Source organism: Exophiala oligosperma (genome assembly GCF_000835515.1).
Source record: "Exophiala oligosperma strain CBS 72588 unplaced genomic scaffold supercont1.3, whole genome shotgun sequence".
In the NCBI taxonomy this organism is placed as follows: Eukaryota; Fungi; Ascomycota; class Eurotiomycetes; order Chaetothyriales; family Herpotrichiellaceae; genus Exophiala; species Exophiala oligosperma.
The window spans coordinates 2,460,727-2,478,041 of record NW_015622820.1 but is presented as its reverse complement, the minus strand read 5'-3'; the positions used below and the strand labels follow the sequence as shown (position 1 = coordinate 2,478,041).

Sequence of the window (17,315 nt, the reverse complement as noted above, 5' to 3'; positions counted from 1 at the left end):
GCGCGTCGTCGCGTTTCGCACAGCCACAAGTAAGAATACGAATACTCGCACCCGTCTGCAAGAAAGATCGCAGGGAGTGTCTTGAGGTACGGAGTACTCTGTGCCTTATCTGCGGCATACCATGAGTACGAATACGTCTAGGAACCTTTTAAGATTACATTGCGTACTCCTTATCTGTCTCTACTGGGTATATCCTCCATACTCGCACAGTAAATCCAGTACAATATCCTTGCGAGGTGGCACAATAACTTCCAGCTTAGTGCGTCATTATGCACGTCCGGTCCGAGGGGGTCTGCACGGGCGTTTTAGGCGTAAGTGAGGCGCTTCAGGCGTCGCTGGTTAAAGGGATGCAAGCCCAGGAAAAAGCCCAACAAGCCTGGAACAGAAGCCTGCGCCAGCCACCAGATAGCCATAGATTGTAATTCCTCCCGTTCCCCCCTGCAGGGAATCCACGTCGAGGATCCCAAAATCAATAGAGTCTGACAGTTGAAACTGCGCGACACCATCCAGTCCGCCATTGTTCATGAACTTAGTTACCGTACAATCATCCGTGCTCCTGTATCCCTGTCCCGTCAATTGTTCCTCCTCGATAGGTGTTCATTATCTTTTTTTCCATCACTTCTTCTATCTGTACTGACACAAGGTACACGTAGACAACCAAAAGCAACACTCCTTCCGCATTTCCTGGCTGGTGTCGCCTATACTGGTTCTGCCTAATATCTTACTCATTCGTTTCTCACCATTACACGCGCATTTCCACACCAAGTGCCACAATATCATTTGCAGCATTCCAACCCATTTCGCTCGCTCACAAACGGACACTTGAAATCATGTATATCTCTACCACGATGTCGCTCCTTCTCCTCTCTTCTATACCTGCGGCTCTCGCCTCAACAGAAGTAAAACCTAAGCCGTCGCCGAAGCCATGCACAATCCACTCGACATCCACCGGCTCCTTTTTTGACCTGCGACCTCTGCAGTTGACGCTCGACGGAACAAAATACCAGACTGCGACGAACGAGTCCTTCCACGCTCGAGGTTATGATTATCCCGCCAACTTCACCTTGAACTTTTGTGGGCCGGTGGTGGAACCTCTCGATTATGTCGAAGGCATATCTGAGTCAAGAGTCGTGAACGTATCGGCATTTTACAAGACCCAAAAAGGCCATGTCTACAGTATCGGACAGGAGAACGATGAGCTTATATTCCGGGGCAAGAAACTGCTCCTGAATTACACCATGGGCTCACCCTGTCCCGTGCTGGACGAGGACGGTGTCCCGGTCGACTCTGATGCCGCAACCAGCAAAGCCAACAAGAGGCGCAAGTCTACTCTTCTGTCTTTCATCTGCGACACTTCCCCGAGTCTCTCTACCAGACCGGCGATCTCGTTCCTCGGCTCTCCCGACCACTGCACCTACATTTTCGAAGTTCGCTCAAGATATGCTTGCGGTGGTACGATACAGTCCGAAGAGAAAGGCACACTAGGACCCGGCGCAGTCTTTGGCGTCATACTCGGCATTGCATTGCTCGTCTACCTAATTGGAGGTATTGTATACCAGCGCAACGTGATGCATCAAAGAGGATGGAAACAACTGCCCAACTACAGTGTCTGGGCTGGACTGTTCAGCTTCATCTCGGTAAGTTCTGTCCCCTTTCTTCTATAATTCTGTTATTCGCCGTCTGTCGGGCCATGTTCCCTTACACACAGTGCTACTCTACAGAGGCCTCGTTTCCTGCATCACTATTCTCGACAAGCGTCCACTTCCGGGAATTTCGACTTCAAATCCAACTTACCATGAATACGCTGACACCATCTTTACTTCGACAATCTAGGACATGTTTGTCATCCTCTTCTCTTCCTGCACGCAGCGCTTACCAGGTGGAATCACTCAACTCTTTGCCGGTCGAAGAGGCTACCATCGTGTCGGAACCGACGAAAGGGTCGGACGAGGACGTACCCCGGACGATGAGAATAGATTAATCGACCAGCTCGATGAGGAATGGGAAGACTAAACCAAATCGAGATAATTTCATGTTTGGAGCGAAAGGGGTGTGACCATAATCAGGCAGCATTTGCAATTGCGTTTGCTACAAAAATCTATCAATGTGATAGTGTGAAGCGAACATCATCTAACGCAGATATGGGCTTTCAGTCACAATTTTGGGGATCAGCTGCACTTAGTGCTGGAATCCATTGTGTCCCAGTACTTCTGCCCTCAATACTCCTCAACCCCCAGAGGTATGGTCTGGGTACTGAGAGCCGTTGTCACTCCCAATGCCTCCTCCAGCGACTGACATATCGCCAAAATCCATACCATCAAGAGCGGTATTCCCAAAATCCTCCATGCCACCACCATAGTTTGGAGGCTCGATGTTGAACGGCAACAACCAAGCCGAAGAGCCTGTGTCCATCATGTTGGTTCCACCCGCAAGAGGATCATTATACCCGAACCCGTTCAAGTCCAGCTGCTCCCATGGATTTGCATTGCCGCCATATGTGTCCATAGACGTGGAGTTGTCGTCGAGGTGGCCCAAGCCAGCGGTGGCCTGGTTCGCTGTCTCTGAAGATGGGTCTACGCCTGAATAAGCACCAAAGACCATTTGTCGATCAATCGCCGGAAGGGTGTTGATCCAGTTTATATTGATGTGCGGGAGATTGTCGAAGCCAAAGGGATCGGGCTGGCCTTGTTGAGGCTGTCCGCCAATCTGGGGCGTTTGATATAGAGACGGGGACGTGATGTCGAAATCGGCTGGGTTGAATGGTTGGCTGATGTTGACTTCTGTCGCATTACTTGGTAACCGTGGCCTTCCTTGCTGCTGTTGCTGTGATGGCTGTTGTGCCTGTCCAGGCCCAGCGGTAGAGGTTGAAGTAGAAGTTTCGGCGGTGTTACCAGCAGCAGCAGTAGATGAAGCATTGTTCCCAGCAGTACCTTTCGTGTCCTTCTTGTTTTCCGCCACACTCTTCCCGCGCCGTCGCGCAATCTTCTTGCCCCTCTGCCCGCCAGGCCCGTCGTCGGCCTTGCTAGGCGGACTCAGACTCGCAAAGAACTCCTCGACGCTCTGGAGGTCGCTGCGCTGCGACATGACAGCCTCGGCGGTGCCCGCCTCGCGCCTGTACTCGAGGTGACTCTTTTCCCACTCACTCTCGCTCACGCCGTGTGGGTACTTGTCGAACCAATCCCCGTACTGGAACATTGCCTTACTACCACCCGATGCAGTGCCCGATGTTTGTTGTGAGGTGTTGCCTGGCTGTCCTCCTGCTCCTGCGCCAGCCTTTGCATCGAGACCGGGTGTCTCGGCACGGGAAGGTGGACCACTCGTACCAGGGTCGAGGTCCATCGGGATACCGGACGACGACGTCGCATTGGCGTGGGGGTCGTGGACGTTGAAGGAGGACGACGAAGACGCCTGGTGACGAAGCATGCCACTGCCACGTGATGACGGTTGACCTCCGACTCCCCTGATGGCGGCGTCGGCAAAGGCCCGATAGTTGTCCTTGACGCTCTCGGCCATGTAGTGAAACATTCCCCAGTAGCGCTTCATTCGGGTGAGGTACTTGTAGTTGTGACGCAGGTTCTCCTTGGACGTGGCCTCCAGGGTCGGGTTCTTGCTGAAAATCCCCCAGACGTGGACGGTGGCGGCGGCGTAGGCGCAGTACCCGGCAAAGGGGACGGTGAGGGTGTGACCGGCCGAGTCGGCGATGATTTTCGAAATGAGGCTCGCCGACTCGACGACCGTGTTGGCGCTGTTGCTCAAAAAGGCCCGGGGCATCCCGGCAGCCGTGTAGGCGGCGTGGTGAGGGCGCCGCGACGGGGAAGGGACCGTGGGGATGGCGAACCGGTGCAGGAACAAACTCGTCTGCGCCAACACGATGTGCAAAAACAAAAACTGGTTCGCCAGCCGTTCCGACGCGTGAGCGGCCAGGTTGTCAGGCGTGTACGTCAGGTCCGGAGGAAGACTGGACTTGAGCTGCGTGATTTGCCTCTGCAGCGTCGCGAACTGCGAGAGCGTATCCCAGATGGGGTGGGGGTCCTTGTCCTTGCCTCCCAGGTTGAGGTATTTGACGATCCGTTTCCACAGGACCACGCCGCGGACAATGTACGCCGACACGCCCATGTTGGCTTTGGCTTCGGCGGCCATGTCGGCGGCGGCGTTAGCCGCCGTGGTGTCGAGAGTACCAGCAGCTGTCGAGGTTGTTCTGGAGTCGGAGGTGGTGTTGGTGGTGGTGGTGGATGATTGTTGTTGTTGTTGTTGCTGGCGCTGTCGGTTGGCATTATGGGGATTGGTCGTGGAGGACGAAGAGGAGGAGAATGTCGACGACATGGGCACGTTCCCGTACAGGTCTTCGGTCGGGCCAGGCACTTCCATCTGGAAATGAGACTCTTTGATGGGGAGCTGGATCTGGTAGTAATCTTCGTTCAAGAACGACGGGCGTTCGGTGCCGGATGAGTTGAACGTGTCCATGAGGTAGCATGCCCACATGGTGCGGCGTCGAATTTCGCGATCCGTAAATGACAATTCGGGAGGTTTGGGGCTTTTCTTGTTGGAGTCGTTTGCGATTTGATTTCTACCCAACGGATCGTGGTCGAGCTCCCGATGGAGCTGGAGGGCGTAGCCCATCCGCATGGCTTGGCCACCGAAGGACCACGACAGACCACCCTCGCACGTCCCGAAGTAATGGAGGCCGAGCATGAGCATGGCGGTCAATATGGTGATGTTGGGTTCGTAGTGACGTTTCTCGACGATGCGACGGGCCGGTGTGGCCCACTGCTCGCCGCGGAGAAAGGCCGGTTCGGTGCTGACCTGGGGATGGGTCGAGAAACGGGCGGAGATGGCGCACACGGCGAGGATCAGTACGGGGGGTATAGTGCCAGCTTTCAATTTCCGCATGAAGCTGGGTTTGTGAAGGAGGAGATAAGACTGGCCGTAGACACAGTCGAAAAAGACCTCGGCGAGATGTTCTTGAATGTGTTGTGGTGGCAGGGACTCGGAACCCTCGATAAACAGCTTGTTTTCTCCTTCTCGTTGCTTCCTCAGACCGGCCGTAGGGTCGAGGAGGGTGGTCTTCTCTTTGGGGTTCCTCCAGTCGTTCAATTCCTGCGTAAATGCTTCATCGGCGGAGCGTTTCTTCGGCTGATCCTTGTCTTTCTTGGGGCCATTTCCAGGGAGCGGAGGACGGACCGTTGCACGCCCAGTGGCATTGAAGTCTGGCAATTCGTCCTTGGGAATGACTCGAATAACCCGATCCTCCATACGCTTTAGCCTCTTGTCGAGCATAGCCATGTAGTCCGTCCTGGGGGCGGCTTTCCTCGTAGTGACTTTGTACACGCAAGGGATTCTGGCTCTCAGACAATGCTTACAAGCAGGCTTTTCGCCTGAACATTTGATTTTCTTTCGCCGACATGCTATGCATGCCAGTGGAAGACGTTTCCTTTCCTTTCCGGCCTTGGTCTTCAATTCACTCCATGCTGGTGGCTTTTCGTCGTCCTTTTCCGTTTTCCTGTCCTGGTCTACGGTGCTGGCGGCTTTTGCGGGCGAATCATCTGCATTATCTACAGCTTGATTAGGCGCGCCGGTTGAGGTCCATTGATTTAACGCCGCCGAGCCAAACAGGTCATGATCGAAAGCAGAATCGATACTCGCCAGACTGGCACGATGTTGTGGACTCGGAACTCTCCCAGGAGGGTACTGGACTGTACCTCGGTTCGCAAATCCTTGAGTGTTGTTGCTGCGAAAATCCGGCGGGACGTCTATGCCGCTGTTGCTGCTGCCATGCGGACTTCCAGCAAAAGGGAAATTAAACTCGAGAGATCCGGGCGATGATGTATCGAATGCTGAAGGGTTCGCAGGGATGGGCTGACCTTGAGAATTCATCAAGGTGTCGATGCGAGGATTGCGCACATCTGGCACGATATAACCGGATGTCGAGATCGAATGCTTGCGACCTTCGGCGAATCGAGAATCAGACTGATTTGATGCGCTGGTCATGTTGCAAAGTTGATCAGTGTGGAGAGGCGGGCGAGGACCTCATTTCCTCGCGCTTGATGACAACGAGTTTTCGCAATCCGGGGAGAGAGAACCGGACCGACGCCTTCAACCACGACGCGTTCGCAGTGGCAATGGATCAACCACAGCAACGTGAAGGGTGTACAATTCGAGTTTGTAGCGCCTAGATGACTCGTTCCCCTCGGAACAGTGTCATATTCGATTTATGACGAGGCTGTAAGTGATGACGGCGAGGTGCGGCGGATGTTGCGATTGATGGTCGTAGGTCTAGTGCCAAGCTGCGACCAAATGTGGGCAAGAAATGGGCGATGCTGAGAGGCGGAAAGAGACCGGGGTTTACTAGGCGTCTGTCGAAGTAGATGTGGAAGCTCCAGAAGGCGTAGAAGTCAAGAAAAAGAGACTGGTGTGAAGGGTGGAGGAAGATTCACACGGGGCATCAAGAGGCGGGCGACGGGCACTGGCCAGCAAATGGAGAGTGGCGGGATGTCAGCCACCACCACCACCGCCTTCGTTCACCTTTCACACAGGCACTAAACAATTACCCAGGTATCCGTTCTCTGTCCTCCGAACCCTGTAGGAAGGCAAGAGTTTGGGCTTATGGTGGCGGATCTGGGGAACAAGATGAGGGTTGTTGGAGTAAGCCTGATATGTACGGCGATAGAGACAACTCCTTCTTGCGGCCTGGCTTGACTGAAGCATAAACAACATCAGCTTGGAACGGATTCCTGGGGAAGGATCAGAATCCTTGTTCTGTGCTAATCTGTAGGGCTTCATTGGCCGCCCCCAGGCTCTACAAACAGGCTAAAACATGCAGGGAAATTAAACCATGGGTTCGAGCCTACTGTATAGGCATTGTATGTACTCCGTAGGCCCTCCATGCAATAATACACCCGTCATCAGCTGTGTCGCGTCTTCTTACCCCAGTGCCACGAAGCTCACAAAATCGAGGCATGAGCACAGGGAAGAAATCATCGAGCTGCCTATTTGGGGCTCGAATGAGCGAAAGGTTCTGGGCGAGCTAAGCCCACAATTGTCCCTCCTATAGAAGGCTATTGCGCCTAAGGTACGGAGTATGGAGTACGGACTACTCCCACTGCGACTACGGAGGGCTCGACATGGAGCTGTTTGACTCAATTCCTCGTAGCGCCTCCGGGGCTTTGAAATTAAAAGAGCAGAGACCAATATCTACAGAGTACAATACCATTGCACCTCGAGGCATATCCTTAGCATTGACCTCTCCCTGACAGCCTCGCAAGCCTTGTTCGGATGCAAGATTGTTCTTCCTTCTCCAGCATCTTATCTCTACTCTCGGCGAGCAATGGCATTCAACTCCAGGGACGGATACTGTATGCCATATGCCCCACAAAGATCTTCCTCAGCTTCTCTCCGACCTGGTGGGGCTTGCTAGACTCTGGTGGTCCGGAGCGCACTGTCCAAAGACAGAGAGAGAGCACCAAGATGTCCATTTCATACAAGTTGAGTTTTCAGCCTCGTGTACTCCATACTCCTCATGGGTTTGCTACCATAATCTTGGGCTATACAAACGTGGTATGTTCTCTGCGTGTCTAGATAAACGGAGAGAAAGACTGGTTGACTGTGTGATTGATCTCGTTAACCACCCTTCGGCCAACCTTCCACCTAAATCTGCAACACCGTCGCCCTCGACCATGATCAAGACAATTTTACCTGATTCTGTGGCTTACATCCTTGTCGCCAGCCCTTGATGTCTCGAAACCGTTTCGCTGTCCAGGTTTTTGAGACAAGGACTCCGACACATTGATAGCAGGACCCCGGGCATTTATCGATAGCGTTTGAAGCTCTCGACTTCTGTCGATATTCTCATGGTTTCACTACCTCAAAACATAGCCAATCTTGTTCTGTCCAAATTTGATACTCTTCCCCAGAAATGCAAGCCCAGAACTCAGCCAAACGGCCAGAGAGAATGGACCCCCATGTCGGCCATAGTTCTCGCCAAATCTGGCCATGATCCTGAGTTGACATGCGTATCCCTGGCCACCGGAACAAAATGCTTACCGTCCTCTGCCATGACAAAATGCAAGGGTATGGTTCTTCATGACTCTCATGCAGAGATCCTCGCCCTGCGCGGCTTGAATTGTTGGTTACTTTCTGAGGCGAAAGCGGTGCTGTCTGACCCGACATACCACTCGCCATTCTTGGAGCTCGATGTAACAGACCCTTCCGGTGCTGATCAAAGCCTGTCTCTCTTCCCTCGGCCACCTCTGAAGTTGAAACCAGACGTGTCCATCCACTTCTTCACCACAGAAGCACCGTGCGGTGATGCATCTATGGAAATCCTGATGAAGTCAATGGGGCCCGATGATAGAGAACCTTGGCCAGTGGAAGAGGCAGCATTGATGAACCTTCAAGGACGGGGCCATTTCTCGCTATTGGGTTACGTGAGACGAAAGCCTGCTCGAGCAGATGCAGATCCGAGCAACTCCAAATCCTGCACTGACAAGTTGGCCGTCAAGCAATACACCAGCGTCCTCTCGTTCCCTGCCGACCTGTTCATACAGCGGACTGAGAATGCCTACATTCGAACCCTCACAGTCTATCGCGATCAGTACGACCCTACGGGCTATCAACGTGCATTTGGGCAAGCCGGGAGACTCTCTGACGTTTGCCACCTAGGTCGCCTGTTTCGCGTCGATCCTTTGCCGGAAGATTTTCCACAGTTCAGGTACGATAAAACCTACACCGATTCTGATTCCAAGGGCAAGGCCAAGGTGACGAATATTTCTGCACTGTGGATCAGGTATTCTGGTTCGTCAACAGCCGACGTCGTCGAGGTACTCATGAACGGCGTCAAGTCAGGCTTTAAACAGTGGGATCTGAGGCCGGCGAAAGCTAGCGTTGTGTCTCGATGCAAGCTATGGCAACTCGCGTGCAGCATGCTCGATCTCATTCGAGACGAAGACAGGTTGGACAAGGTACATCGTGATGCATGGGCCAATGACCTGTGTCGATCATTGTCAGCCGAAACCTATGCGGCAGCAAAGTCCACACACCTGCGAGATGATCAGATCAAACTCAGGCACGACATCACTGTGGCATTGGGCAATTGGACCAAGAACGGTGGCGACTACTCCTGGAACTGCATGGAGGTGCAGACTTCTGTACCATGAAGACACGAGCGTACTCTCAATTGACCTTTTGAAGTGTTAAACTACGGCCATCTCGGACAATGTCTCTCTCTCAACATCACGGGGCAGACTTCTGGCACCGAATCGAAGAAGAAGGCGGGGAGATTATACTCTGTTGCTTTTTTCCGTGCTCTTTCTATTTAGTCGGCCCCCCGCCATATTAAGCCAGCGTGGTTTTTAACTTGAGCCATCACCGAAGGGATCTTGGTGTGATTTGTTGGGGTTACACATTCACTTGTTCAATCGATTCTGACCGGGAATTGTTTTTCTGCAAGGCTGACATGCCAACCTCGTTCGGACGACCTCGACAACGGAGGGGAGTGAACATCTACACAAATGACCCAAAATCTCACTTAGCGTCAACTCTTCAGTTGAAATGCCTTCTCGCTCTCTGAGCAAGAGGAACAACAGGGCATATATACTGTGGCCATGGCTTGTGCACGGTCTTACGCAAGCCACTGCATAACCTCGACGGCAAGTCCTGTCGATCGGCCTGAGGACTCCGGAGCCTCCCCTATTCTGTCATGCTTCCGGGGGTGCTAGTTCAACTTGTTACAGCGACACAGAGTTTCTCGATCAATATGAAATGAATTGGGAGCGAGTCTATGTCTTTCATATCCAAGTTACTTTTCACCTCCATATCCCACGTAAATAACGAATATGTCGATAAGATATCTAAAACGAGATGGACATTTTAGTTGTTAGGGGCGCTTTTGCCCCTCCCAAAGCCTGTGGCCTGGTCCGCTCTGTTCATGCAAAGTTCCAGCGCATGCCAGAATTTATCGGCATCGAGGGATCTGGGTATCCGCACACCATGACCGGACGACGCTTTCGTGATGGTGGTACGGCCAATCTGTTCACCTTCCAGGATGACGTCCACGTCCCATCTCTCGCCACCTTGGTCGTCAAATGATATCCTTACGTCTTCGTCAGGATGACGGTCCAGTAAAACGGCCACGGCGAGAGGATCGTGCAGGGGAGGTCCTTCGGTCAGGCCGAATACTTCCGCATAGGTTTGAGCGAAGAACATCAGGAGCTCGTTGAACATTACTCGTAGCTGTGACGGGTTACCGTGGTTGAGAAGCATGTTTTGAACCCTGCGAGTGGCGTAGGCTTGGTGTGTGAGGTCCAACGTGATCAATGTCGTCTTGGGTTGCAGGACGGGGTTTTGAAGTATAGATCGGGCTGATTCTGGATCTACCCAGATGTTGAACTCGGCAAATGGCGTCTTGTTGCCAGTCCGGTCGCGAGAGACGCCTCGGGAATCCAAATACGGTGGGCCCATGGATACATTTGTGAAGTTGGAGCCGATTGCGCCGCCCATGGCCGAGAACCCAGCGATGTGCTCTGCAACCTCGGGAAACGTCGCGAAAAGAAGTGCCGCATTTGTGAGCGGACCACAAGTGACTAGATATGATGTGTTCTTGGGTTGTGCGAGGAGAGCGTCTCGCATCTCTTTGACAGCATTGCAATGCGAGAGTGGCAGTCGTGATGGTTGAGGAAGTAGAGATGTTCCGGCCAGGCCGCTTTCTCCGTGGATGTCAGATGCCGTATCGACTGTGCGGCAGAAAGGCCGAGAGGATCCTGGCACGACGGGTATCTCGGGTTTGCCTATGGCCTCGAGGACGCTGAGGGCATTGTTTGTGCACTTTTGAAGTGAGGCATTACCGTGAACGGTCGATACGCCCAGGAGTTCGAAGCATGGGTGGTATGCTGCGATCAAGATGGCACATGCATCCTGAGGATGTGAGCACCGTAATATGCAGTTTTTGAGCAAGAAAAACTCACATCATGACCTGTCGCCAGGACATGAGTAAGCCAAAAGGAGGGTGGTTGTGGGATGGTTGATATCAAAACCTACCTGGGTCGCAATCTACCCACAATGGGATCTTTGGAGATGACATGATCAAGCTTATATATTCTGATGGTACTTTGGGAATATCTCAAGACATATAACATGGATACAATGAGCATCTGTTGAAGCATCTTCCCAGCTTTGGAAGACACTGTGCTGAAGACGCGTTATCGATACCACATAGCAGACAAAAACGGAAGGTCCAGCGATGGAAATCCGGCGCGCATCTCCAACTCCGACTCGTCGACATCGTTCATTGCACGCAGCCTTGAGGAATTCCAACATAGGCCAATCATACGTTGACACACCGCTCGACTCGTCTCGTGCTTGACCAAACCGGTGAGAATCTTTCGCTGCCCCCTGCATCGCCAGCGTGGCAGAGGGAGACGTCGAACGACAGACTACAAAGACCTGCCGAAATGCTCCTCCACCTCGTGGTCCTGAAATGACCGCTACCTCGCCGTCGAGACCACCGTTGCCGCCCAACATATCCACAAAGTCGTCCTCTACAGCCTCATTGTCGCAACTGAGCGCAGTAGCGGGCAGCAAGACCTCTTCTTCAGCACCTCGCGCTTCCTCTCGTGTTCCTCCTGCGACCCGTCGGGATGTCCCGATCCAAGACCCTACCTCAGAAAGCGCCACATTGTCCCTGATCAGAAGAACCTTGGTGACGGATGGAAGTCACGGAGCAGATCCAAGAGCATCACCGAGACCGATTGAAGGAATCTTACCTCCACTTACTAGCTCAAATGAAGTCGACGTCCAGCTTTATGCCATCGTGGCAATCATCATCAAGGACTTTGTCAACTCTTGGTACTCGAAGATAACCCCGGATCGTACTTTCATAGATGAGGTCATCCAGATCATTGCACACTGCAGCCGGGCGCTCGAACAAAGGGTCCGGCAGATTGACGTGACAGAGATGTTACTGGATGAGCTGCCGGTGCTGGTTGAACGACATATACACGGTACGTGAACGTCAGAGAAAGAGTGTGACTTGGAGTTCTATGTTGACGGTCAAGAATAGCATACAGAATATCTACAACGGCCCAGGCCGCGCTGCAGTATGGAGAAAGCCCTCGCCGAATCTACCACTCTCTCAATCCGCATCCAGCGCTCGACCTTTCGCTCACCGCCGAGGAGCAACGCCTTCGCGAGTCAGCCTACCGACAACTGCTGATTCAGGGGGCTCTTGCCGTGCTTCTGCCTACGGAGGACCTGGCCAACGCTTGTCTCAGAACTCTGGTGACGGATATCATTGCGGACCTCATCCTTGGACAAGCACTGGCAGAGAGAGTCTGTCAGCCATGGTTTTTACATGGAGCTGTCTCCAAGGTTGTGGAGATCGTGACATCGGCCCCTTCAAAGGCCGCCGCCAACAAGGCAATCCTCCAACAACAAGGACGACAAAGCCGTCTTGAGCAATTTGGCCTATTAACTGCTAACAAAGCGCATCAAAAGGGTCATTCGTCAAACCGAAGCCAATCATTGCTTAGCGCCTGGTTCTGGACACTGTTACAGTACGCCTTCGTCGCATATCAGTCCATGCGATTCATCCTCGTCGGCATGGCACATGCGCAGACGCTGCCTACAAGGGTCCGTTCTCGCGGCGTGGACACGACGGCTGCACCGTCGCCGTCGAAAGGAAACTCTCCCTCATCAGTGCACGGCAAACCGGACCCCGACGGCTCTGGCACCCGCGCCATCCTTGATTACAGGGTATTCTCATGCATTTCTACCATTCTGGATTTGTCGATTCGCATGCCGTGGCTGGCGGCTTCATTGAGTTTCTGGCAGCACATCCTGGTCGATGGTCTTGGTGGCTACGGTTCTGCAAGTTCGACCTTGGACAAGTAAGTGATATGTTTTTCCTTGTTGAGATTTCCCTCGCACATTTTGCTGGCCATAAACTGCTCCCCATGCCCATCTTCTCGAGGATTTGCTCGAAACACGACGGCCTTTTTATGAATGGATTCGCATGGACCGATGGTCATCTGATACAACTTGCGACTTTCCACCCAATGACGCCTACTATCAGCCATGTTTCAGGCATGTGCCTACTTCGCTACTTGGACTGGTCAGGCCATCTTTGAATCAGGAGGGTGTACATGGTGGACCTGAAATACCATGATACCGTCATCGGCCAATGACTCTGTTACGTGTCATGACAGCGTAAGAGACTTGTATTGTCAGCCTGACCGTTACGACTTGTGATTGGATCGACTACTTTCTGCACTTTACCTGTTCCGACTGGGTTGTACTCCCAACCCCGACCATCGTGGTCACGCCCCCAATGCTTCCCGTCAAGGCGGACTTGTCAAAAGAGATGTTGTCGACTTCTGACGTCGATTCGCCGTGGGATGTCCAATATCTGAGATCCATTTTCACGGTGATCGGCTATAGGACGTCGACTTCGTCGGCCAAAAAGATGAATAAAAGGTCTAAATCTGGCCAATCAGCAATTTATCTTCTGGAGCTTTTCCACGCCTTCTCGAGCAGCTGTCAAAGACGCTCATACCCGGAGGCAACTGGGTCGGCCCCGCCCTCGTGTCCTCGTCTCCATTCAGATATGGAGTCTTCAATTTTCTTGTGTCCGCGCATCATGGGATCAGCCTTCAGCCAATGATCACTGGACCATGCTGCTCGTCGTTCAGTGGCATGGATCCCTTCTACGTCAATATCCACCAGGAAAAAGACCCAAACCGGCCAAAAAGCCTCAACATGAAGCAACTATCCTTCGGTGCGAGCCAATGAAAGTGGCTTGCGAGGGCTTTTCTTGGAAATTCGACCGAGTCTACCGCATTATTGGTCGCCGATCCTGACTGAAGATTGAGCCCTTACTCCCCTGTTGCGGCAATCACTCCCCCACCGCGTGAGCAATCACCGTCGGCTACTTCGGCGACGACCGATAAAGGGAAGGAAGTTGTGAGACCTCGAGATAATGGGCCGTGTACACATTATCTTTACGTCACAAAACTACCAAGAGGTTGGTCAAAGATGATATTGTTATCCATGCTTGTACGGCAATATTATTTTTGAGTCAGTTGACACGCCATCACTACTCAGACGCCACAGACGGAGTCCTTGTGCTACTCAGGTAGGTCATCCTCAGATGACTTGGTCCAGACGCCAACTCCGACGGCCTAACGAACCTGCCTACTTCGGCTTGGGCATGATTTCCCGCACACCGCTGCAACCATCTTCAACTCCAAACTTATGTTCTCGCAAGTGGCGCTTCGAGAAATGAATTAATTCGTTGTTTGTCTTCAAAGTGGACTTTTCACACCACATCCCTGATTTTCCGTGGAAATTTTGGCTTTTCCCAGGTCTAATAGACCTTGATCCCTGGAAACATGATCATCTCAATTCTTCAGTCCTGTTGGGCAAAGCTGCATTTGCAAACCAAGTAAGGGTGAGATGCGGGACCCTGGGGTTTAAGAATGCAACTCGACAATTTAGGGCAGTCTTGGATGGCTTTCCAGGCCGCGTTGCTCTCAATTTCACATTCGCGCAAAGAGCCGCCTCACCACCAGTCGAATGAACACATGCTCGTGGAAGCGCCGCATGTTGTCTCATTTGTGATCTTTTGCATTCCAGACGACCTCCTAAATGCCATTGCCTTATTTGGTCTTATCAAGTCGCTGACCTTGGTCACGTGCGATTCTTTGACATTTCGTTGACTGTCATTGAGTCTGAAGGCTCATGAAGGCGATGAGGAATCACTCAGCGGTCTAGAATGCGAAATTTCTGTGTGGTGATCCTAGGCAGCGCAGCCTTATGCCATTCCTTGAAAGGCCGGAAATGTGAAAATACACCGTCCATGGAAGCCAGTGATCTCTTGATACTCTGCAAACGAAAACATTCCGCAGCACCCTTGAAGTCTCAACTATAATCCATTTTAAACGCTGTCATCTGGAATCAAAAGAGCTTTGGCTAACATATGACACTACTCGCAGGTTTCTATATCATAACTTGTCAAGTCGCGTTCTCTCGCCATCCCTTCTCCCACCATTGCTGCTTCAAGTGCGAGCAACCCTCTTTCCGAATAACTCAATTGGTCCTCCAGCCCCTCCACCTCCATCCGTCGAAGAGGCGAAATTCATCCGGTCAAGAGCTGCCAGAGGCATTCTTTCTCTTTTTCCCCAACCTGTAGCTCGGAAGCTCTTTGCTGCCTCTGGTGGAGATGAACAGGAGATACAAGAGGCAATGAGTACAGAGGTTGAGGATAGTATTTTGTGTTGGACAAATGATGTACATTTGAACAAGCACTTGATTTACTCAATCTTGGAGCATATCATACTCAGACTGGTGCCGGAAATGGAAGGAAAGACCCCCAGTGAAATCTTGGCCGACAGAGGTATTGTACTCGATGATGAGGAGATGGTTTTGGTGGACATTGAGCGTAATGGAAAGATGTGACTTGAATTACAAGTGAGGACACATGACATTTGCCCTCACCACGGATATGATGGAACGGCATTCGAATGTTCTTGAATGTGTCACAATATATCATTTTATTCGACCATATTTGAAAGTACAGCGTACAGTTTTGGGTTTTCTTTGGCATCTCAAGACGGTGACGAGGTCATCGTTTTGTCTTGTACACTGCGTGAAGGTGAAAATGCCTCTCTGAAGATGATGCCTCCATGTGTATGTACTTCACGTCTTCCTCTGTACGTGTCTGCTGCTTCTGCTGCTTCTACTGCTGCTACTGCTGCCGCCGCCGCCGCCTCTTTTGTCTCCCTCTGCAATTTTGTGAGTTCCAGGGTCCGACCGTCATGCGAGGGGTACGGATCGTAGGAAGACAGCTGTGCCGACCAGGAAAACAACACACCAACAGCTCGACCCTTCCGGGTGAAACATCCACACGGTACAAAACCCGAAAAAGGGGGTTTGGGTACCTTGTGGTCCATCCAGGTGGATCGGGTAGGGGGGCCACCACGGCCCCGTGGGTTTGCCGTTTCTTTGTTCCCATATTGATCGGGGGGAAACAAGTAAAGGTCGTATCTCGAAAGGCTCGTTGCAAGCCGGTACGGATGGTCTCTGCCGTATTTTCCCCCCAGACCCCAAGATTCCAGATGGGACGAGCATCGAGAATGCCACACGACAAAAGTCAAAGCCTAGGTAGGGGTTTGGTTACTCGGAAGGCCAAAAGAAGAAGAATTGCCTTGGTCGATTCAAACAGGGAAAAGTCTTTGCCCTGTCCGACGTTACACAACCCCAAAAAACCAATACGAGGGTATGCTGATTGGACTTCCATGGGACGTGTGAAAAATCTTCCACAGGGTAGGTAATAGTCGCCTGACGAAACTCGTTTTTTTTTGGTCTGTCTCTCTGGTTTGATTTCTTTCTCACGCGCACACAGACAGACGAAGCACACTCAGACACTCGGACAGGAGGACACGGACAGGAGGACCATTGGCCCCGGGCCACCCTCGTCGCGGTAGGATGCCATCCGTCGAGGCTGAAAATGGACCAAGGAATGTTTTGTGCTTTTTTGGATCTCGAGTTCCCATGCGTGGGTCCACGTGGTTTTCCATCCTTTTCTTCATCTCCTTGCTTTCTCTCTCTCTCTCTCTCTCTCTCTCTCTCTCTCTCTCTCTCTCTCTCTCTCTCTCTCTCTCTCCCTCTCTCTCCCTCTCTCTCCCTCTCTCCCGGGTACCAAACATGTCGCGTGATGGGTGTTTTTGCATGTGTCAAGGATGGTCATGTCAGGTCAAGGTTATGGAGTAAAGAAGTAGAAAGTCTTTAGAATTCGCCCTTTCAAAAAGGGTGGACCCGGAAACAGGAGCGCGCGCGCGTATGTGTGAGAGAGAGAAGTATTTCGTTTGTCGTGATCGTGTTCAGTATCCCACGAAACATGACAAGGCCGAGAAGACACTTGACGAGAAGCAAAACAGAGTAGAAAAGAATGACATTTATAAATATGTATCGAGGTAAAAAGTGACAGAGTGACAAAATAGACAGCGATATCAATCAGAAGAAAGAGAAGGAGAATGATCATCTCGAGACGACATTGAGTGGGCCAATGGACACACAAACAGGCCATGTAGGTCAGGTCAGGTCAGGTCAACTTCCTCGACATCCCCCTTTTCTCCTTCTAGAATCCTTCTCTCTCTCTCTCTCTCCTGTTCTACAAAGAGGGCCTGAAATGGCTTTTGGCGACTGAAGATAAGCCAATGTTACTAACACGAAAATGCCCACACGAGGCTACATTGATGTGGACTCGAGTACCGAGCACAACAAAACTACTCCTTGACCAGGTCCGTACAGAGTTAAACAGTGACACT

The 17,315-nt window shown here is 52.0% G+C and overlaps 5 protein-coding genes across 7 annotated transcripts; 3 read left to right on the top strand and 2 right to left on the bottom strand.

Moving 5' to 3' along the window:
- Positions 1-538: 538 nt before the first annotated feature.
- PV06_03663 lies at positions 539-3,038 on the top strand. Of its 2 annotated transcripts, none has more exons than XM_016404473.1 (2): positions 539-1,637; positions 1,834-3,038. In XM_016404473.1, the coding sequence occupies exons 1-2, from the start codon at positions 831-833 to the stop codon at positions 2,011-2,013; spliced, it is 987 nt and encodes a 328-aa protein (XP_016265478.1). In that variant the 5' UTR covers positions 539-830; the 3' UTR covers positions 2,014-3,038. The 2 variants fall into 2 exon arrangements, with proteins under 2 accessions (XP_016265478.1, XP_016265479.1); XM_016404474.1 differs by having other exon boundaries at positions 1,722-3,038.
- PV06_03662 (uncharacterized protein) lies at positions 2,202-5,988 on the bottom strand (the record flags this gene model as incomplete). The annotated part of the gene is made up of 1 exon (XM_016404472.1): positions 2,202-5,988. One exon carries the CDS (start codon positions 5,986-5,988, stop codon positions 2,227-2,229), a length of 3,762 nt encoding a protein of 1,253 aa, XP_016265477.1. The 3' UTR covers positions 2,202-2,226.
- Positions 5,989-7,725: 1,737 nt separating this feature from the next.
- Positions 7,726-9,152, top strand: PV06_03661 (uncharacterized protein; the record flags this gene model as incomplete). The annotated part of the gene is made up of 1 exon (XM_016404471.1): positions 7,726-9,152. The coding sequence occupies exon 1, from the start codon at positions 7,848-7,850 to the stop codon at positions 9,150-9,152; it is 1,305 nt and encodes a 434-aa protein (XP_016265476.1). The 5' UTR covers positions 7,726-7,847.
- A 605-nt stretch (positions 9,153-9,757) lies between these two features.
- Positions 9,758-11,125, bottom strand: PV06_03660 (uncharacterized protein). The gene is made up of 3 exons (XM_016404470.1): positions 11,032-11,125; positions 10,959-10,966; positions 9,758-10,908 (listed from the first exon to the last, which is right to left on the bottom strand). The coding sequence occupies exons 1-3, from the start codon at positions 11,072-11,074 to the stop codon at positions 9,865-9,867; spliced, it is 1,095 nt and encodes a 364-aa protein (XP_016265475.1). The 5' UTR covers positions 11,075-11,125; the 3' UTR covers positions 9,758-9,864.
- A 197-nt stretch (positions 11,126-11,322) lies between these two features.
- PV06_03659 lies at positions 11,323-15,577 on the top strand. 2 transcript variants are annotated; one of them, XM_016404468.1, is made up of 3 exons: positions 11,323-11,993; positions 12,053-12,878; positions 14,982-15,577. In XM_016404468.1, exons 1-3 carry the CDS (start codon positions 11,471-11,473, stop codon positions 15,442-15,444), a joined length of 1,812 nt encoding a protein of 603 aa, XP_016265473.1. In that variant the 5' UTR covers positions 11,323-11,470; the 3' UTR covers positions 15,445-15,577. The 2 variants fall into 2 exon arrangements, with proteins under 2 accessions (XP_016265473.1, XP_016265474.1); XM_016404469.1 differs by lacking the exon at positions 14,982-15,577 and having other exon boundaries at positions 12,053-13,280.
- Positions 15,578-17,315: the final 1,738 nt, after the last annotated feature.

Bases quoted from the DNA above. Each gene is read 5' to 3' on its own strand.
- PV06_03659 (XM_016404468.1), top strand. From the start codon at position 11,471: ATGACCGCTACCTCGCCGTCGAGACCACCGTTGCCGCCCAACATATCC. The intron at 11,994-12,052 runs GTACGTGAACGT...GGTCAAGAATAG, and splicing joins GGTTGAACGACATATACACG to CATACAGAATATCTACAACG. The intron at 12,879-14,981 runs GTAAGTGATATG...CACTACTCGCAG, and splicing joins GCAAGTTCGACCTTGGACAA to GTTTCTATATCATAACTTGT.
- PV06_03663 (XM_016404473.1), top strand. From the start codon at position 831: ATGTATATCTCTACCACGATGTCGCTCCTTCTCCTCTCTTCTATACCT. The intron at 1,638-1,833 runs GTAAGTTCTGTC...TCGACAATCTAG, and splicing joins GACTGTTCAGCTTCATCTCG to GACATGTTTGTCATCCTCTT.
- PV06_03660 (XM_016404470.1), bottom strand. From the start codon at position 11,074: ATGTCATCTCCAAAGATCCCATTGTGGGTAGATTGCGACCCAG.